The sequence below is a fragment of the Populus nigra genome, chromosome 17 (genome assembly GCF_951802175.1).
Source record: "Populus nigra chromosome 17, ddPopNigr1.1, whole genome shotgun sequence".
NCBI classification, from domain to species: domain Eukaryota; kingdom Viridiplantae; phylum Streptophyta; class Magnoliopsida; order Malpighiales; family Salicaceae; genus Populus; species Populus nigra.
Genome location: NC_084868.1, coordinates 8976858 through 8999955, shown reverse-complemented (window position 1 = coordinate 8999955; position 23098 = coordinate 8976858). Strand labels below are relative to the sequence as shown.

At 30.1% G+C, this 23098-nt stretch overlaps 2 protein-coding genes across 2 annotated transcripts; one reads left to right on the top strand and one right to left on the bottom strand.

Moving 5' to 3' along the window:
- Positions 1-1147: 1147 nt before the first annotated feature.
- On the top strand, positions 1148-2216 carry LOC133676640 (NDR1/HIN1-like protein 10). Its single transcript, XM_062098355.1, has one exon. The coding sequence runs from the start codon at positions 1321-1323 to the stop codon at positions 1984-1986; it is 666 nt and encodes a 221-aa protein (XP_061954339.1). The 5' UTR covers positions 1148-1320; the 3' UTR covers positions 1987-2216.
- Positions 2217-9882: 7666 nt separating this feature from the next.
- On the bottom strand, positions 9883-10935 carry LOC133677118 (uncharacterized). Its single transcript, XM_062098950.1, has one exon. The coding sequence runs from the start codon at positions 10708-10710 to the stop codon at positions 9997-9999; it is 714 nt and encodes a 237-aa protein (XP_061954934.1). The 5' UTR covers positions 10711-10935; the 3' UTR covers positions 9883-9996.
- Positions 10936-23098: the final 12163 nt, after the last annotated feature.

The window sequence follows — 23098 nt, the reverse complement described above, 5'->3', positions numbered from 1 at the left end:
TTAGCTTGTGACGATACCCCAAATCCAGATCATCGATTGCATAATCTAAATTGGCCATAATATTAAGCAACGTCCAATGACTGCATCTCAGAGTAAACTCAGTGTTAATTACACATCTTTGACACGTTTTTTAATTTGTAAAAAGTGCAGTTCAAATTGTATTTGAATTGTAATTAGTGTGTAGACATTTTGTTTGATTTTGATGTGAGAAATTATTCGGTGAATCTAGTTTATCACTTAAGATTATGATCTAAGTTAATAAAATTCTTACACCTGGCTAAATTTGTCTGCCTCATTTTTATGACTGATCATTTGTTGATAATTATTTTATTCGAAGTATAATTCATGATGAATGTTTTTTCTTAGATGACGAAATAGATTCATCGAATGATTTTTCTTTTGATGTTATGAATCCTAATTCAGTAAATATATGATACGATGATTTAATGATTTTTAATAAATTTATTTTTCAATCCATGACCATCTTAGATGGCGAAATAGATTTATTTAACAATTTCTCTTATGATCAATCCTAATTCAGAAAACATAGCTCTCTTACCGCAACAAGAAGTTCCAAGTGCTTCGATCTCATTTGTCAGAAAGCTCTTCCCAATGTCCGCTTGCTTAACTAACCCCTCCTATCTTAGACCAGGTCTCAATTCAGTTCAATATTCCCACTATAATTCATATGGGATTATTTAAACTCTTTAAATGTCGGCTATCAATTATATATTAAAGTGTGCTCTCACATGTAAACGGTATCGTATGCTTTGTTCAAAAACTATAGGCTAAGCAATATGATAATATTTGATAGATGTTCTACACACAAGTTAGAAGCATGTTAGATATTTTTATGCTTTGTCAGCTTAAACATCCTTGTCCGAGTTTGAAAGGGGAACCATGTACACGTAAGTCAATAAGAGCTGAAGTTTCCAAGCACAATCTATCAAAATCAATCCCTTACGTAAATTACCGGGTACCATCTGAGATGTCTCCACCCACATAAAATGTACCTGGCTTAGAAATAGCCGGAAATATTATTATATATATATATAAAAAAAAAAACGCCAGTCCCTCTAAGTAACCGCGTTGATTAACGCGGCCAAAATCTCTCAGTTTCCGTGTCCTTCTTGGAACTAAAATAGATTCACGCGTAACCAACCAATCATCTTACGGCGGTTCTCCTCCTATATATATATATATATATACAAGCAGACCAACTCATATTTCAACAATATCGATCATAGAACTTGTTTTTATCTTTTGAAGCATATTTGTCTACTCTCTTTTCGCCTTCTGATCAAGCCCAACAACACTGTCATGGCAGATAAACAAGGCCTGAATGGCGCCTATTATGGTCCAAAAATCCCACCTACACAACGGTACCACCGCCCTGGCCGTGGTTCTGACTGTGGCTGCTGCTGTCTCGTGACCCTCCTCCTCAAAGTGATCATCACCGTGCTCACGCTTATTGGCCTCTTCGTTCTTATTGTCTGGCTCATATTCCGTCCCATTAACAAGGTCAAGTTTCATGTCACGGACGTTGCTTTAACCGAGTTCAACTACACCAACAACACCATGCTCCGCTACAACCTTGCTTTTAACGTCAGCATCCGCAACCCCAACAAGAAGATTGGAATTTACTATAACAGGGTAGAGGCCAAAGCCTTTTATGAGGGCCAGAGGTTTGGTTATAGTTCCTTGACTCCGTTCTATCAAGGACACAAGAACACTACTGTCTTGAATGTGGTTTTTACTGGTACACAACCTGTTACCCTTCAAGGTGAAGATTTGACGCAATTTAACAACGAAAAAGCAAGTGGGCTTTATAGTATTACCTTGGAGTTGTCTTTGAGGGTTAAGTTCAAGCTTGGTAAGGTCAAGACTGCAAGATTCAAGCCCAAGGTTGAGTGTGATGACTTGAAGATTCGTTTGAACGGGCCTTCTGTTGCTGGGAGTAGCAACAAGTGCGAGATCAAGTTCTGATGATTATCATGGTTTTGGGACTTCATGTTCATGTTTTATTGAGTCTTCGATTCGTTTTGTTTGGGAGTACTATTTTTTCGTTTTTATTTTTTCTTACCCTTACTATGTTCTTATGTTCATACGCATAGAGTCATCAGAGACTATATTGGATTACTTTTTTCATTGAATTACGTATCTTATGTTGATGTATATGATAAATAATGAATATAGTATCTCTCTGTTTTCTTTTTTCTCGTTGTGATCTTGATTAGAAATTGATGTCTTGGTGGACAATTGTGTTGGAACAGGATTGGGGATTAGCTTCACTAACTTACAACTTACTAAAATAAAAATCCGAATGCTCCAAAGTCATTGTTAATTTTATGTATTTAACCATCACATTCGGATTGGAAATATATAATTATGATAATTAAACACCCCATATGTACCTTGAACAATTCAGCTAATCGGCCCTTGTTTTTTTTTTTTTTTTAAAAAAAAGTAAACCTTACTTGAAAAGGTTTCAATAAAAAATAGCAAATGATCAGTGCTGGCAATGGCATGGAATGAGCATGCGTGACATTTTAACAATTGGCTAAAGGAAAAACCCGCATCCCATAAAGATTCAACCAGGAGGTGCCAGAAACAAAGTAATTAGTGATGATTTCTTCTTCAAGCTTTACTATAATTTGAAACGATCTTCTTGGATGCTTTAAATCTTAATTGCTCACTGAAAAGAATGCTCTGCGATGGAGGCATTCATGCAGCTGTAATGCTAAAAGAAAGAAAGAAAGATAGATTGACCTTCGAAAAGAACAGCTCGATTTCATGTTTCTTATAAACTATTTGCAGAGGCTGCTGATGTTTAATTGTGATTTTATAATAAAGACGAGTTATTTTGATGCTAAATTGGAGTCATAAAATCAAATGTGATTGAAGCCCACTTTCTATTCTTTATTTTATATTTAATTTTGAAGTCAAATCAATTGCGTTGCTAAGTTTTTGTGCCGAAGTAAATATATAAAAAACCAGATAAATTCGTATTCCCCAGATCTTGCTATTTTATATTATGGACAGCAAATTAAACATGAGATATTTTGGAGTTTGGACAACCTACGCCGCATGCTACTGTTCATATATTTAAAGCCACCTTTTCAAATCGAACATGAGAGCGCTCAAATAATAATAGTCTTGTCTCCTTTTTAATTAATGTGTTTGGCGCATCTAAGTTTTAGAAGTAAATATCAAATAATATTTTTTAAAAAATATTTATATTACAACATTAAAATTATAAAAAAATATTTAATTTTATATTTTTTAAAAATAAAAAATAATTTAAAAAACATAAATTGTCATGAAATAAGTGCTAAGAGAGGAGGCAATAGACTAAATGATGGTTTAACAATGAGGTTGGATTTTGTTTTATTAAAAAAATTTATTTTTTATTTTTAATATTTTTGGATTGTTTTGATATGTTAATTTTAAAAATAATTTTTTAAATAAAAATATTTAATATATTTTTAAATAAATTTTTTTTAAAAAAATAATTTCTACAAGCTGATTATCACAAGCTCAAGAACGTAGGTAGCAGTGGAGCTAGGCCATGTGACTATATAATACAGTCATTGTCCAAGCCGTTTTAGGCCCAAAAGCACTCTAATAAAAAGAGGGTTACCATCTGGGCTAAGAAATTCTTCATTTATGCTAACGACCTGGAATATGGGAGGCCAAAAATTTGTTGTTCTTCTGAGTTAAGACACTAACTTGTACTTGTATAATTGTACTGCATCATATATTTGATTGAAAATATAATTGTAATTGTTTTTTTAAAATATTTTTTATATTAAAATAATATTTTTTTATTTTTTAAAAATTATTTTTGAAATCAACGCATTAAAACGATTCAAACATATAAAAAAATTTATTTTTAACTGAATTTTTTAGAAAAATAGTTTATACTATGTTCCTAAATGACTGTGACATTATTAATTTTTAAATGAAGAAATATAGGAACTAAAACAATTTTTCACATTATTATATTATATTATTCTAAACATAAAGCTTTTTTTTTCTTTTCATAATATCATTATAATTGAAGGTACTTGAGTTACATAGTCAAAGAAGTTTCTCTTACATTCCAATGCACATGAAATGTTAGAAATGAAGGAATATCTTTTATAGATAAGAAAAACTTTATGGTAATTAATTTGTAATTAATCAAATACTATATAAGTTACATTTGGTTTCTTTAAAACAAGTACTACGTTATGAAGTAATTTAAAAAATTCACGTAATTCGAAAAACACATGCAAGCTGAAAATATTTTTTCTTTTCAAATCTTTTTAAAAAGAGAAAAAAAGATTAAAATAAATAAAATAAAAACTACTCAAAAGTTTTTTTGTGTGTTCATTAGACTTTGAATCTCACTAATGCATATTATCAAATTTTTTAATTGTGCTTAGTTAAATTTTGAGTATCATAAAATTTGTTTTAAGCTACTAAATATAATATTAAAAAGGCAAAAGGTATTAAGTGCATGTTTGGCAGTGTGGTTGCGGGTGCTTTTTAAATAACTTTTCGTGCCAAAATACATGCCAATGATGTTTTTTTTATTTTTAAAAAATCATTTTTGACATCAGCACATCAAAACGATCCAAAACGTACAAATCATATTAAATTTTAGTAAAAAAAAATTAAAAATTTTTTAAGAACACTGCCGCAGCCGTGTTCCCAAACATATCCTAAGTGTCCTTGTCACATCGGTTAGGCATTATTTAAATACATTTAATTATTAGACTTGAATTGTGTTGCGAAAACAAATGAAAATAAAATATTCAAATAAAAATCAATGATACCAAGTAAATACATTAAATAATTGTTATTTTATAAGATAATGTATTTAAATGTTTCCAATAAATTATAAACAAACAAATACATTAATGATTTAAGGACATTAATAAGTGTTTTAAGGGTAACCGTTAGCCAAATCAATTTTAAAAAAATGTATAAGATCATCTAGGAGTTTTGCAATTAGCGTTTGAAGTCAATTAAGAAGGATTCAGGGGCAATGTCCAAAGGAACAGTCTATAGTTTGGAAACTAGTTAATTGTTGCCATAACCCTCATTTTTATTAAACTAATATAATATTTAGTATTATAGTAGTGGTTATTTTTAAAAATATTTTTATTTAAAAATATATTAAAAAAATAATATTTTTTAAAATTTAATTGTTATTTTAAAACATTAAAAAATCAAAAAATAAATTAAAAAAATCATTATAAAAGCACGGACTAGTCACATAGCCAAACAAGCCTACACCGTTTGGGAACGTTGTGCAAACCATGTTTTATAAAAATTTAATTTTTTTTTGCTACAAATTTTTTTTTTCTATGTTTTGTATCGTTTTGATGTACTGATCTCAAAAATAATTTTTATAAAATAAAAAAATATATCATTTTCATGTATTTCAATACAAAAAATACTTTAAAAAGCAACTGTAATTAAGGGTGAGCATTTTCAGTTCGGTTTGATTTTTATTTATAAAAACAACCAAACCGGTTTTTTTGAAAAAAAATCAAAACCGATTCAAACCAATTAATTTCAGTCCAGTTCGGTTCAGTTCTTGATTTTAAAAAACTGAGAAAACCTATGCCTCATTTCCTAAGCCTTGCCACCATCAAACAAAACAAACTTAGCAAGATCTTATTTGAGATTGAACTAGTCTTGTTTGAGAAACGAAAGAAACTTATGCCTCATTTCTTAAGCTTTGTCACCATCGAGATCAAGCAAATGGAAGCAGTGGTCTTTCTTTTCATTCTCGACATGTTCAACAGTTTCCTTCCATCCACTCGTTTTCAACTTCTCATAATAATTCTTAACTGCAACAGTCAAATAGTCTTCCTCAACTACAAAGATCAACATCCTCTTGCACCCAAGCCTAGCAAGATCCTCTACACCCGGATTCATCCTAGGATCAAGGGAGAGGGAGAGGCGAGAGGGGGCTGCTAGTGGCTAGGGTTACGGAGGGGGGGGTTCTATTTAAGTACTTTTTTTTTGAACCGGTTCGGTTCAGTCCTGATTAACTGGTTCTTGCATTACAAAACCAAAAACTGAACCGAATCAGGATTTTTTCTAACTATTTTAATTAGTTAAATCGGTTTTTTTTTTTCAATTTGATTGTTTTAGTTTTTCAGTTTTTTTACATATCTCTAACCATAATGACACTTCAAAACATCCACACATGTAATTAGAAAAGACAAATATAGCTGGGAGGGGTAGGTGCTGTTTTTAATGGGCCATCACAACGGCCCATGGAAATCTTAATGACTCTTCAGGCTTTAATGAATGAACGATGCAGCGAATAACAAAGACCCACTGTAATTGAATTAGTCAGTCATTCAAAATCAGACTACTTCCAGAGGCACCGCGTGACAATTAATTGCACTCTCCCTTTTTTCTTTTATACGCCAACGGCCCTGAAAATTTACTTCCAATCTTTTGCTTTACACGTCACATTACAATTACATTTTTTTAAAAAATAATAAAAAAAGAGTGTGGCATTTTTACTATTCACCAGGAGAGAGAAAATTGGGAATTGTAATAGTATTATTTCATATTGTTTTTTTTATTCTTCAGCTTTTTTATTTTGATCCCTCAATTTTTATTTTTTTTTCAATTTGTTCCTTTGATGCTGTATTTATTTAAGACTGGGCTTGATGGTTTGTTTTGGTTACTTGTGCTAAGGGATCTTGTAGTGTTAAGAAAAAAAACTTGTTGCTTGGTTTGGTGAAGTTATATTGATTTAAAACAATTAAAGCTATGAAAATCAAATTTGAACAATTGATAAATATTCAACCTATTTTTCTTGCTAGAATTAAGAATTGAAATGCCAAGACATAGGAAAGTTCAACTTTTTTTTTTTAATTTATCAATTTGTTTTCTTCAATTCAATCATTACACATTAAGTTTCATTTGGGATTGGACTTAAGAATTTTTTTAATTGTCTAGTTATGAGAATCTTGCAATATCAAGAAAACATTTTGGGGTGTTGTTTATGTTCGGTCACAAAATAAAATTTAATTTTACTAATTTAAGACAATTAAAGCTTGAGAGATCAAAGTAGAAACTAAAACAAGAGTAGTGATGAAATTGGACGACTGTTGTGGAATGTTTGGCACATGTGTTACATATGCTAGCGAGCGAGGAGTGCTGTCGCTCTATAAAGGCACATGTGGCCTCTTTGATCTCCAAAAGAGTTATTTTTCCATGTATTTTAAATCATCTTGGTGAGGGTTACATGATGAGGTGGTGCATGGTGGAGGATAAGCGGTGGTGTGTCGTTGGCGTCCCATACTCATCATTCCTTTTTTTCTTCTCTCTCTTAGCCTTGGGTTTTATGCTTTGCTTGATCAATTTCGCTCTTATATCAAATTTAGTTCTTATTTTTTTTATTTGTAATTTTTTATCTTTTTTTTTCTCAATTTCATCCTTTAACATTGAGTTAATTAGGGATTGACTTTTTTTAAAAAAAATTGTTTTACTTTCTATGGGGTGATTTCAGTCTCATAATCAAGGTTGCAAGTTTGAAGGGTTATTTAGGTTAACTCAGGCTATTTTTTTTTTGTCATTTTAGCTTTCAATATTTAATTGGTTGGGAATTGAGATTTGTGATTTTTTTTAGATTTGTTTTCTATTAAGTTATCATAATCTTATTATTTAGGTTGTGGGTTTGCAGGTTTTTTTTAATTGTTTCTTTTTCAATTTTGTTTTTAAATAATATGAGTTGGTTGAGAGTTGTATTTTATAATTTTTTTTGCAATTGACATTCTATAGGGTGATTTTATTCTTATGACATGAGTTGCAAGTTTAGTTGATTAGGAATTGAGTTTTATGAATTTTTTTATTTGCTTTCTATTAAGTTATCATAGTCTCATGGTAGTCATGAGTTTACCGAGTTAACCTAGGCTGACTCATGATTTTTTTTGTTCTTAAATTGTTTATTTTTCAATTTTATTTATGGGTTTGTTAAGAGTTGGATTTCGTAATTGTTTTCAAATTACTTTCTAAGGGGTAATCTTATTCTCATGACTTGTATTGTGGATTTAGTTGATTAAGAATTGAGTTTCATGGGTTTTTTTTTATATTTTCTTTCTATTAATAACTTCTGGTCTTATGACCTAGGTCGCGAGCTTATCAAATAAATCCGAGTTGACTAGTATTGTTTTTTTATAATTTTTTTTGATTTTATCATTTGACAATGGGTAGGGGTGAGCATTTCCGGTTCGGTCCGGTTTTCACCTAAAAAAATAACCAAACCAATTTATTTATTCATTTTTAAATCAAAACCGAAATCGAACCAAAACCGGTTCAAACTGACCAGTTCCGGTTCGGTTCTGTTCAGTTTGGTTAATTGAGAGGAAAAACCGGAAAAAACCGATTTCATCTTGGCCAGGCATATCAAGCAGGTTTTCTGAAATTGATAATAAGGAAGCCAGAAAGAACAAGAGTCAAACGAAAATTTGAAAAAAATAATTCTCACAACATCCATTACAGTAATCGCAACATGAGCATGTTATGACAAATCAACAACCTTTTAAATAAATATAGGAAATGAATACATAATAGATTTACATAAATAAGAAAAAAAGTAAAAAAAGAAAAAAAATTAAGAGATAAAGATTGAAGAGAAGGGGGCTCGAGAGCTGTTGTTTGGTTGTTAATCCATGAGTTTAGTCGGCTATGCTAAAAAAAAAAGATAAAAAGATTGAGAGATGAAAGATAAGGATGGTTCGTTCACCAAATCTACTTTAGGGGAGGGGGGGGTTATGCTTGAAGCCTTAAAGATAAAGATATTGGGGGGGCGGGGGGCAGTGAGAAAGGTTGAGAGATGAGAGATGAAGATGGGAGGCTGTGAGAACAATTGAGAGATGTGTGAAAGGTTGAGAGATGAAGATGAGGGGCTGTGCTGAGAGATGAAGATTGAGAAAGATAGGTGAGAAAGGTTGAGAGTGAAGATGGGGTGGGAGCTGTGTTGAGAGATGAAGATTGTGAAACATGGGTGGCGGCTATGGTTTAGAAAGTAGATGGGAAAGCTGGAAAGGTAGGTATTTATAGTACTATTGATTTTTTTTATTTGAACCAATTCGGTTCAGTTTATTCAGTTTTAGTCTTTTAAAATCAAAACCAAACCGAACTAACTTGTTTTTTAATTTTTTTAATCGATTTTTTTACGATTCGGTTTTTTTGATTATTTTTTTTGGTTTTTTCTATTTAATTAGTTTTTTGATTTTTTTTACTCACCTTTAATAATGGGTTAGTTGAGAGCTAAATTTAGTAATTTATTTTAATTTGTTTTTATAAGGTATCTCATTCTTATAACAACTGTGATTTTTTTTTTGTCATTCAACATTTTATCTTATTAAAAATTGAGTTTTTATTTTATTTTTTATAGAGTTTTTATAATCTTATATTTCAAGTACAAGTTAGTAATCTGAGTCAATTCGATATATATTTTTTTCGATATCTTTTTAAAAATTATTGTTTAATGTATCATTATTTTAGTATTTAAAAAGAATGCTATCTAATATATATTAGATTTTAAATTTGTGGTTGATTTTTCTTTATGATAAAAAACATGTCATGAATGCTTTTTTATATTTTTTAATGTGTTTTTAAATATTTTAAGTTTTTCAAAAAAATATTTGACCACAGGGGCAAGCATCTAGGTGGCAACAATTCACCAACTATCGTCTCTGCTTGCCCTCCCTGCCTCGTCCTCCAATGGAAGAAAGTGCAGTAACATCCAAGTTATGTCCAGGCTCCTCTCTGATCTTGCCACGTCATATCGTTTTGCTGCTTTAGTAGCTTGATGCTAACGTGGCAAGATCAGAAGCATTTGTTGAGTCAAAATAAAACACATAAATAAAAGAGGGCTACTATTTTTCTAAAACAAGTACATATAAATACCATTTTATAATAATTACTCCGGCAACCCGCTAACCAGCCGGTCACATTTTCACCGCTTCCTTACTCCTAACTATGAATTTCTATGCTAACAAACGACATCGTCGTATTCTCACCAGAATCACCTAAGACGACGACACTGACTTCATTTTCAGTCCCTGAGTTCTTGCGTGATAGATTTCCATCACGAGGAGGAGAAGGTGAGGGAGTATAATAATACTGAGGTGATGCACACGGTGTCCAAAACGGCGTCGTTACATCATCAACCTCAACCTCAACCTCAACAACCACATCATTAGCAACTGCTCCTTCAAAACAAAAATCACTACTACTCTTTTTCCTCTTCTTGCTTTTAACAAGCTCGTTCTCTATGGATGAGTCGTCGTTCTCAGTTACCTCCATCTCCTCTTCCTTAATAGTAAACAAAACTCTCGATGGTCCGTACATCCCTTGCAACTTCAACATCTCCTCCACCAACGCATCTGCACCATCTGCTGGAACTGGCGGAGCCACCGCGGAGGCTTCCTGTGGTGTTGTAGAGTCAGGTTCGATGCGAGCCGTTTGGTTTTTCCAGCAGAAGAAGTAGAGAAGCTCTTTAGACGGCTTCGTGTAGAGTGAATCGGTATTACTTCTGAATTCCCCGTCAGCACCAGAACTTGTGACACTCCGTCGGAGGAATCTTCTTCGGCGCCAGAGAACGTAAAGGATCTCGAAGACCAGAGCGGCAAGACAGACCGAGAAGACAACTGTGAGCACTGTTCCTATATTGTTTAGAGCATTCATAGCTAACAGCAAAGACCGGTAAAAAACAGCGACAATAATAGTACTACATTAGATACGATAATAAATTTATTTTGTTTAATGGATAAGTTTCAACGGTTATAGCCGGTGAGTGTGAGGGGATAAAGATAGAGACGAGGGGTGAGAAGGACTTGGTATTACAAGTTGCCGGTGTTAGGAGAGGAGTTTTGGTGGTTGTTGTGTTTAATTTCTTGGAAACGCAAGTGAGAGGGACTGAATTTGGGGAGAGTTAATGATGACGGTGATTCATGTTTTAAGGTGATTCATGTTTTAAGGTTTGTTTGGTAATGTGATATGATTTATTTTTTAAATTATTTATTATTTTATTAATTTTTTTAAGTATTTTGTTTTTATAATTTGATGTTATGATGTTTGGCTATCATTGTTTTTTTTTTTTAAAATATGATTCAAATAAAATCAGTTTATTTTATTAATTTGAATTATAACTCAAGTAATTGAATTTATTTCTTAAAAAAAAACATATGCTTACAACGCCTACTATTTTACTGGAAAAATAGTAGTGTGGGCACCAATGTAATATATATCTAATTCACGCAAAGAGCGGGTGAAGTTGTTAGAAATATTTTTTTGGATGCAGAGTATTACTAGACAAAATAAAGTAGACAAGTCAGTTTAATCATTGTTGTTAAATTCTAAGTTAATTTTTAAAATTTTATAAATTTATGAATATATATCTAAGGTGTTAAATTAAATTAAAATCTCAAAACTAATAAAATTAGATTTAACTCGTATAAAATCGATAAACTCGGTAAACTTGATCCGATTTTACAAGTTTATTAAATTTGTGATATGAAGTATGAACTAAGTTAGGTTCAAATTTGATCTTAAAATATTTGCTGACTAGTTTTGCTAGATTGAACATATCTTTCAAACTGTATATTGGATAAAATTAAAATTTTACAGGGAAATATTAGATATATGAAAATATATTGTGGTAAATTTTCAGGTTAAATGGAGTTAGGGAACATAATATTTCAGAGGGTCAAAGTTAGTAAACTAATATTGTCAAACAAGACCTTCGTGTACTGTTTGAGATATATCTACAACTACCGGTAAAATTTTGCTTCGATTAAAGTTGGGATAAAAACTAAAAATTTGAAACTTTCCAACCATATATTGTACGTTCAACAATTCATCCAAACAATAGAGAATGACATGTTTAGAATCATGACTCAAATCTGCTAAGAATATGCAAAAATTAGAGATTCAGGTTACATGAAAGAATTTTAACATGAAAACTTTTTTATTATTTTATTTTATTTATTTATTTATTTTTATTTAATTATTTTTAATTTGAATTTTTTCTAACACATTAGACATTATTTAGGGGTTTATTTCATTATTAAATTTATGTTAGTTAATTACTAATTTAAACTCATTAGCTTGCAACCCGAAAATGGTATATCAGGACTTATTGTGAAGGGAACAACTAGGTTGTCACTGGGTTTATGTGTGCTTCCTATCTTTTGGTGATTTTCTTGTATTGAAAAATTTTATTTTGAAAAATTTTATTTTTTTATGTTATTAATTTATTGATTCATACTTATTGATTATAATATTATTGATTTATTTTATTAGATTTTCATGTAATTTAATTTTTTAAATAGAATTATCAAAATATAATTAATTAAAAAAATTATTTATGATTTTATAATTTGAGTTTATAATCTGAATTTATATTATATTTTTCATGTAGTGTAACCGTCAAGTGTGTTTCGCGGGCGTGGCCGTACTTTTACAAATTTTTCCTTTTATTTTAAATTATTTTTTTAACATTTAAATTTTTTATATATATTAATATAAAAAATAAATTTTTAAAATAAATAATTTTAATCTCTGATTAGACTTCATGAGATAAGAGACTTTAGTTACGAGATCACGAAGGTCCCAGAGAAAAAGTAATCTGTCTTAGTCATTTTAGGTCAAACGTCTATCTAAACCCGTTTTGTCTCTCGTGATTGCCACTTGTATCATTTTACTTCAGGGATTCGGGTGAGCGCTCACGTGTGACTCTTGGCGTCATTGCATCTTGAATTTGGATGCCAATGGATTGGACCGGCTCCCAGTTTTTTCATTTTATTTATATAATATACTTAATATTTTCTTTTAGAATACTAAAAGTAACATCATCCCGTCCCAATTTATTTTTTCATTATTACATTTTTAATTATTTATAAAGACATCATTAACAAAGACCTAAAGTTAGAAGGAAAATTACTGTTCAACAAGATAAAAATACTATTTATTACAATAACATAATGATAAAATTGCTATTGAGCCATAAAACATTTGAATTAAACATTGCTAGTAAAATAATATTTTCACTAAGATACAATTGTATTGATAAATTATGTAAAGCTAGATTAGTCATTTTTTTTTGGCAAAAGAAATTTACTAATTTAACCCTATAAAGGTTATCTTTCAATCAAGGATGTTTTGGTCTTTTAAATTTTTTCAAAATAGTAAAAGTCTTTAATTACCTTTAAAGGAAAAATCAACTAAACTTTATTATAATGACTTGTTGGTCTTCTTACCATAGTGTTTTTTTTTATTTTTTATATCTAGGTTATTCAGGAGCATTATTCTATTTAACCATATATTAAATATTATTTTTTAAAAAAACTTGTTGATGCTTGCATAACGTAGGGTAGTGAGTGGGACGCCCTTGTTTTATTCAAGTGATGTGTATGAGGTCATCTGATCATTAAACGACGCCTTCCATAATGGTGTTTGAATCGTCTTGGTATCCCTTCTAAAATGAGGTGGCGCGTATTCCAAACAGTCATTTAATTTGATGTCCTTTGTTGAATTAATATTTGCTAATTTTTTAAATTAATATTTTCTTCTCGGTTCCATCTTTCAATACTTGAAATATCTTTTTGAATTATTTATAAAATTAGAATTATTTTTCAATCTAATCCCCCTTGAATTTCTTAATCTTTTAAATTTATTGTTCATTCTTTTGATTGTTATTTGTTTTATTTAAGATTTTTTTTAAAAAAATGATTTATTTTACAATTTTAGTCTCCTTTAGGTTTTCTTTCCTATCAAATTTGATCACAACTCTTTTTATTGCTATTTTATTTACTTTGATAATTTTTTTAAGTTGATATTTTTAATTTCATCATTCAACATTAAATTAGCTTAGAATTGATATTTTTTTATTGAGTTCAGGTCTAATATTTCACGGATTGTGAGTTTTAGAGATTAACTGAGTTTAAAAGGTTCTTCTAGATTTGCTTTGTTTATTTTTGCTTTCTTTAAGGTCATGTTTTTTTTAGTTTCGTCATTCTAGATTTTTTCAATTTGAGACCAGACACTATTATTTTTATTTATTTTCTGTCTATAGAATTTCTTGGTAATTTTAAAAATGACCCGAGTTATCTCGGGTCTTTATATTTCTTGTTCTTTGTTGAGTTTTTTTTGTTTATTTTTTAAAATTATTTTTTATGCTATCATTCTATATTAAATTGGCTTAGTTTTTTTTGTCCTTTCTTTAAACTTATATTTTTTCAATTTTATCATTCAATATTTTTATTATTAGTGATTAGGCTTTGTTTTTTCTTTATCTGCTTTTTACAGGATATTTTATGAAATTTCAAATTGACTCAAGTTATTTCAGGTCTTTTTATTTGTTGGATATTCTTTGCCAATTTTTTTTAAATTGATATATATATTTTTTTTCTGATTCCATCCTTTAATATTATATCGTGCAAGACTAAATTTTGTTTTTTTATTCCATCATTCAAGGTTGAGGTATTTTGATATCGGACTTTGTGATTTCCTTTAATTTCCTTTTTAATTGTATATCTCGATCTCATAACTTAGAATGTTGTCTCGGTGGGTTGGCATTGATTGACCCAACCTTTTTTAGGGTTGCTTTTTTAAAATTTAGTATTGTTTGTGTTTTATCCTTCAACATTAGGTTGTTTTAGAATTGAGCTTTGTAATGTTTCCTGATTTGGTTATCTCATTTGCATGATTTGGATTGTAAAGTTTGGTTTGCTAAGTATTTTTTTGATTTTTTTTATATTGAAATTATTTTAAATTTCATTCTTATATGTTAGAGATTTTTTTGGAATTGGACTTCAATTTGTTTTTGCCTTTTATTAACTTATCCCGATCTTATGACCTAGCTTGCATATTTGGTATACTCACTCAAATTGGCTTAGATTAGTTTTTTTTTTTTCAGGTTACCATGATTTTTTTTTAATGTGGTATAATTTAAAAATGCTTGCATAACCTTTGCGGTTTTTTTACCAAAAAAAAAAATGTTCCTACATGTGGTATAGCGTGAACATACAAATCTTGTTTAATATGTACACATTCTTGAAATTGTTACAATTATTTTAAAAAATAGTTGTTATTAATTAAATAATGAATGATAAAATAAAAAAAAAACTTTTCAAATGTTTCCTTTTGAAAATGAACAAACATTTTCATTCATCTCTAAGATGAACAAACTTCGATAACCAAAATGAGAGGGGAGGCTATTATGTAACTAGTGCAGTAGAGAGGCATCATGACAGGCACGAGTCGGTTATGGGCCATTCTCATCGGGTCATGTAAAAGATGGGTGTTTTTAGGCAGGTCGGAGTGGGTATCCACTACGTCCATCACAATTGCATCCCTAAGTAGAATGAGTTCTGCTATGGATTGGGCTTATAATGATAAGTTTATCAATTGTAAGGTCAGTATTTCAATATCAAGATCTAATGGTCCAAATCCACGAAGTCTAAGGATAACTGGGCCTTTAGAAAAATATTCTTGCGCTTCAAAAGAATTGGAGTGGTGGTGGTTTGAAAAGTTTTGAAATTGCCTAGCAATTCTACTCAATATTGTTTGTTTGTGAGACTCAAACTTAATTTTGTACACAATCCTCTAGCGTATCAGGGCAGTGATGCTTAATCCTTAAAACACATTGAATGTGTCCAACCATGCAAGGGTCGGCCGGGTGCTCCATGCTGCTCCCCGACACTGGGCAAGTATTTCCAAAATGAGTGGCCTTGGGAGCTTGAATGATACTTGTGCTTTGTTGTTGATCAACACTCATGAAACCCTAGAGGAGTATTGCCGCATGCATCGAAGCTCTTCCTCTCCGTTTCTATGAATAAGAAAGCTCCAGGGAAAACGACCCATCGATCATCAAAAGCATCTCTCTCGTTTCTGGTTTATTCCCTTGTGCGCTTCTCTCTTTTTGACCATGTCTAACTACAAAGAGAGACCACCGCACGCATAACGTAACAATTAACACACACATACAGATTAACTAGGTGCATGGTGGTACCCTCCCGGCCCTTTCTCTTTATCTTTCCCACGGCTGAAAACAGCAGCTCATGAACTCCTCGGATCCCTCACTCATCACTTTCAAATGATAAATCCATAAAAGCAAACACACCCCCAAAAAAAAAAAGAAGAAAAGAGAGGAAGGAGGCTATGATCATTCAATATTGAATAACTGGGATATCTATCTATCTATCTAGATATCTATCTATCTATAGCATTTTCAGATCCCAAACTTCCCTTACTTTCATGCAAAAAGAAGATCACTCATAGTATAAGGTTAACGAAAGAAGAGAAAGAGACAGAGAGAGAAGGCCATAGACAATGACCTTGTAGAAAAGAATAATTTGAGGTGTGTGGAAACTTTGTCTCCATGCCTATGTTGTCTTTTGTAGATGCCAAACATTTATACCCTTCACTTTTGGTGGGTCTTTGGAGGAGAGAGAGTTCTGATCTGAGCTTGTCTTGCATGTTCAAAACACCACTTGGTATTCGGTGCAAGGGAAGGGGTGCCATCCCATAATTAACGTTCTTATGTATATATATAATTTTCTCTGATGAAGAATCACTTTAATTAAAAGGTGTACAATGTACATTGATTAGAACTGGAAAGAATTTCATGATGTTCTTTCTCTTGTGCTTTGTTTAGCTGTTGATATGATGAATGAAGATTCGATGTTTGATTTCTTTTCCTGTAACTCGATCCTCTTCACCATCAAATCAAGGAATTTTGGGGGCAGTCTATATGGTCAAGAAATTGAGTTTTTTTTTTATATAATAATGGCTGGGCTAAAATATACTCTTCTTTACTGTTAAAACATCATGCACTAAAAAGTCTCCATTAATATAATGTGTAGCATTTGATGAATTATCCATGAAAAAAAAGGTAGTGTTATAATTTTAGTTTGAGCAGAAAACAAAGGGGGATGTGAAGTTCAAGTAATTAATATATAGTGCAGAAATCTTAGAAATACATCCTTCTATAGAAAAACAAAAATCCAACCATTTAATTACTTAGAAATCCTTCATACACTTTCTCAAGAATTCAGGCTAATAATGCCCCAAAGGTACCAACCATTCTTCTTGGCCCAATTGCATACACATATTTAATTATTTATATTGAGTTCATCATGAAGGCTTGCAAGGCTAATATTATTTTCTTATTAAAAAAAATATCAATATTGTTTATTTTCGATCAAACATATTTTTAGATAATTTGTGCCATTACCAGAAAATTATTAAATCGATATGAAATTAGTGATGAAAAATTTTCCACCGATCATTTCCTAAAACAATAGTGACAGAAAATATCCATTGGCAAATTCCAATGTAATTACCCATGAAAACTTTTTTGTCACTAATTAGTGACTGAATTGCCAACAAAATAAAAATAGTTAAAAAATTAAAAAAAAATTCTATAATTGATTCCATCAGTAAAATAACACGTCATTATTTGCCAACAAAATTGTCAAGGGAAGTATTCTGTCACTCGTTTTCGTTGAAAATCTCATTGGCAAATTTAGAAGTGTTATCATCCACAATAGCCCCATCCTTCGTTTCTTATTCTTTTTTCTCTTTTTTCTTTCATTGTAAAAAATAACAGCACCTATTTTGCCATAAATCTAAGCCTTCACAAATTCAACCACCCCAACACTCAGTAATATTAACATAACTATCTTGATTTTTTTTCTAAATATTCCCTACACCAAATAAGCAAATCTATCCATTTATATTTTAGGTAAATTTACTGATATCTTTATGTAGTATTTTTAGTTTGCTTGTATATTTATGTGTTTTACAACCTTTTCATAAATAATTTTGTTATATTCAAGTATGATTTGAATGTTAGGGTTTGTTTGAAATTTGAGAGAAATTGAATTTATTTATAATTTGATGAAATTAAGTTTTATTTTATAACTTAGGTGTGTTATATAGGAAGAAATGATGAGTTATTTAATGGGTACTAATCACTTTTTCTCAATTTTATTGTGAAGTTGGAGATTTTAGAAAAAAATATTTTTTGTGTGGAATTGATAACAATTAAATAGTATTAATTTAGATTGAATAAGTTTGAATTGAATAAATGATAGATAAGTAGTTGGGTACAAATCATTTGTTGCTAATTTGATTTATTTAGTTCATATTTTGACACAACATTAAATTTTTATACAAATGATAATTGGTTATTAGATTGTAAATTCATTTTAAATCACTAAAGTTGAATTTTGAATTGATAGTTACGTTATGAATAAATGTTGTCATCCTATATAGGTTTTTTAAATAATGAATAATTGTTCTTGGATGTATCGAGATTTACCCTAAAGGTTGTATTAGGAAGTTTATTGTAAAGGGGTTGAGAGTTTTATTAATTTTGTATTTTTAAATTTGAAGAATATTAGTGAAGGTGGAAATAAATGTCAATGTGTGAAGTGTAAAAAAAAAAATTTCCACCAATAAGATGTTGTGATGACGCATCTTCTATAAAATGGTTTGTAAAGAAATACACGTGTTTGTTTGCACACGAAGAACTCTATATTGCTGACGATACCATGCATGTTAAAAAGGATTATTAGCGCAACACCTAGTTCTAGTAATAAACATGAAGTTGTGGATGATAATGATAATCATTATAGGAGTTTGGTGATGGATGCAATGAAAATAAGTCATAGTTATTTAGGTGAAAGTTTATGTTTAGATGAAGAATCAAATGTAGATGCAGTTAGGTTTTTAAATTATTTAAATATTATGATGAACCATTATAAGGGTGCATAAAATATAATAAATCATAGGCTATTGAAAAAGTATTTACCATCAAGTTTAAATTTGGATTGAGTGAGGCAAGTTATGATAACATCATCAAATGGGCAAAAACATTTTACCCAAAGGGAATAGGCTGAAAGATAACTTCTATACTGTAAAATCCATGATGAAACCCTTTGGCCTAAGATAAAAAAAACTGATACATGCCTAAACTTTTGCATGTTGTACAACTGTGAAGATGAAAATTTAACCGTGTGAAAAACCTATGGGCATGCTCGGTATAAACCTCATACTGGTAGAGGAAGGACACTTGCCGCATATAAAAAATCAAGATATTTTCTAATCACTCTTAGGCTATAAAGGTTATTTATATATCCAAAGACATCCGAGTACATGACATGACATTATTCACATAATATGATTAATGGAGTCATTGTGCACTCTTTCAGTGGTGAAGCTTGGAAGTAGTTTAATAAGGTGTATTCTTAGTTTTCAATGGAACCATGAAATGTACATCCTAGTTTGTGTACACATGAGTTTAATCCATTTGGGTCATTTTCTGCACCTTATTCTTGTTGGTTGATCATACTAACAATTTACAACTTGCCTATACAAATGTGTATAAGGTCGAAACTTATTTTTTTAATCAACAATCATACCCAAATCTTATAGTCCAGGTAGGAATATTAATGTTCATCTTCAACTATTGATTGGTAAGTTGAATCATTTATGGTCATTTGAGGCTTTGACGTATGATGTTTCAAGGAAATAAAATATCCAAATGAAGACAACTTTGATGTGGACTCTAAATAATTTTCTTATGTATGGGATGGTCTTCAGATGGAGCACACATGAAAAATTAATATGTCCATACTGTATGAAAAACAATAAGGCCTTTACCTTAACAAATGGTGGTAAAGCTTTTATTTATTTATTTATTTATTGTCACTGAAAGTTCTTACCAAGTCATAATTCATACAGAAACAATAAAAACTTCTTAAAAGGTCAAACAAAAAGAGATGTTACATCACTGACACTATCAAGTGAAGAATTGTATGATGTTAACTCACAGTATAAGGACATTATATTTGGTTTTCAATCAGGTAAGAAGAACTTTTCTAGTTTTGGTGTGAATTGTAATAGGGTAAAACAAAGTATTTTTTAGGAGCTTTCTTATTGGAAGACTAATCGCATTCATTATAATTTGGATATCATGCATATCAAGAAGAATGTGTTTAAAAATATTTTTAACATGGTCATATATGCCAAAAGAAAAAAAAAGGACAATATAAATGCTAGAATCAATATAGCTTTGCTTTATGACTATTGCAACATGAAGTTGTTTAATGATTGGGTACTTGTCGTAAAGTCTGAAACCACTTTCTAGCTCCAATCTTATTGAAGGTTAAATTTTCTAATTACAAGATGAATAATTTGGCATATGGTTTAAAACACAAGTATGTATGTAATGATTTGCAACTCTAATAAGAATACATTTACTTTAGTTTTTTGTTGATAGTTAATGGTTGTTATCTTTAACCAGATGTACAATATGGAAGCCAATGCTGAAAGTTTTAAATTACTATTTTTGGGTTCTAAAAGAAAGGTCCAGTGTTATAACATGTATTTCATCAATAAATATGCCTTTCATACTGAAGAGTATGAAGAGGGTATAAATATTTATAATATTGAGGTTTGTATTAGGGGATCAATTTCCAATAAGTTTGAAGTTGATTATTATTGCAAGTTAGAAGATGTGATTGAATTGCAATAACATAGGGCGTAAAATACAATTTCTTTTATTCAAATACTATTAGTATGATACCAATAAAGGAATTAGAGTATATCCTCATTATAGTTTAGTCAAAATTAATAAAAGAGGTAAACTTAGCAACATCAACATTGTTTTTGTATTTGCCAAATAATTCCAACAAAGGTATTACAAATACATTCTTTCCTTTAGAAATGATCGTAATAGAATTGATTGGTTATCCATTATGAAAACTAAACCTAGGTGTCATGTCTAAGTTTTTAAAGATGATAATGGTGAAGTAAATAGGGGAGAAGATGTATTTTAACTAGATGAGTTAGTTGATCTATATAAAGTTTCTCTATCTACCAAATTAGAAGAAAATTCAATCTTTTATGTAATTGAGAATACTTATGTTCATGTTGATGTTGACAAGTTGAATGATATATTGAGTACCTATGGACATATTGAAATAGATTAAGTTGAAGAGATCGAACAACTTTGGTTCAATGAAGAAGAAGATGATGAACATTACGTTAATGAAAATGAGAAAAAGGAGGAATCAAATTAAAAAGGATTTAAATTGATTTTAGATGTAAAACATCATTATATAATTAAGATATTTGTTGTCACTTTATAATGCATTGTATTGTTTTTATATTTATTAAGTGTTTATGGTTGTGGCTATATTTTTAATGAGTTATTGTTGAATTAGTTATGAATGTTGTTGTTTGATTAAGTTGGAAAGGGATTATAGCTAATATATAAGAAAATAATTATTTTTTAACTTCACCAATGGAATCACCAACAAAAATTAAAAAATATAAATTATTAAATAACTGTTAATGAATCCGTCAATGATTTATAATAACGGTGAATTACGAAAAAAGTCATTAACAAACGTTAAATGATCAAAGAATTACAAAGAGTTTAGCAATTCATGAAATTGGAACCAATTGACATATTGATTAATGAAGGTGACCGTCATACTTGTCGATGGACTAACCAACAAATGCTAAAATAGTCAGATAATTACTGAGAATTTGGAAAAGAATTCATGAAATTGGATTGACTGACGAAGGTATTGATGAATGGAAATTAATTGGTGAATTTAGGGTTTTTTTTTTAACATGAGAAATCCTTTAAATAAACAACAACTTATTGATGGATTTAAAAAATCTTATTGAAGAAGCCATCAATGATGTGTTGACATGATAAATCACCAACGATTCACTAATGGAAAATTATGTCGGTTAATTAAAACCCAGATATATCATGGCAATCCATTATTCCCCCCCATTTCCCCTAAAATACCCTATTTTCCTTCCTCTTCTTTTCTCTCTCTTTTATAAATGGCTATTATTCTCTCTCTAGAATAGGTGGTGGCGACATTTTCTCTCTCTTTTAGATGGTGACATCTGTCTCTCTCCACTATTTTAGGTTTGATGTTGATGGTTTTTTATTAGATTCTTTGGTTTTTATGTTTGTTTTGAGTTAGAATGCTTGTTTTTATGATTTGAGAGAGATGGAAGCTTGTTTATTTTGGGCTAGCCATGGAGAATATTGGGGGGAAATGGAAAATTTATTTAAATTTATAGTATTGTATGGTTATCAAAATTATAGGTACGAGTACAATGTTCTTAAAAAGGAATTTTGATTTGTATATGTGATTTACATGTTGTATTTATATTTGGGAGCAATTGGTGAATGTGATTTTGTACGAGTTTGTGATATGAATGCTTACGGATTAATAAGGAAACCTTAGAAATGGTTTATAATTGTATGTGAAATTGTTAAATGGGATTGTGTATGGTGTTTTATTATTAGGAAGAAATATACTTAAGAATGTGTTTAGGAAATTATGGAAAATTGTAAACGTTGCTTCAATTTTGTTGAATGGTTAGTTGTAAACTTATAGGGAATTTTGAAAATAGATTTAAATGTTTAGTTGATTAAGATAAATTTTGATATGGGTGATGCTTGTGAAAAATGATTTGGTTACTCAAATGTGGTTTTTGTTATTTTTTAAAATTTTTAGGTAAGGCCATATGTAAGGGAGATGTTTTTGAAATTTTATTGAAAATAGATAGAAGCACTAAAAAAACCCCATAAACCATAAATTGAGAATTTAATTGAATATGGTTAATTACTTAGTTATATTGTTTAGATGTCACGAAAAAAGTTTAGGTTTGAGATGGAGCATATTTAGGTGTTTATAATGAAAAGGCACTGGATGCACATGTTAACAACATAGTCTCGTCAAATACAGGTTGCAGATTTGACATTTCATCTACCAGAGATCCTTATTCAAGCAAGTTAATGTCAGTACACAAATAATCAATACTTTTGATTAATATACTTTTTTTTTAAATTTAGAAACCAATTATTTTATTCAAATGATATAAGGAACAAATCTGGTGGGATGTTGTAAACTCCAGGGCTGCTGGGTGAATTTGGAAACATTACAACACAACTAGATAGGTTTTAGTGTGTAAAGTTTATATTGTTTTATTGTAAAATTCTAATCTTTTTTATCGTTATATTTTTTTTAGTTTA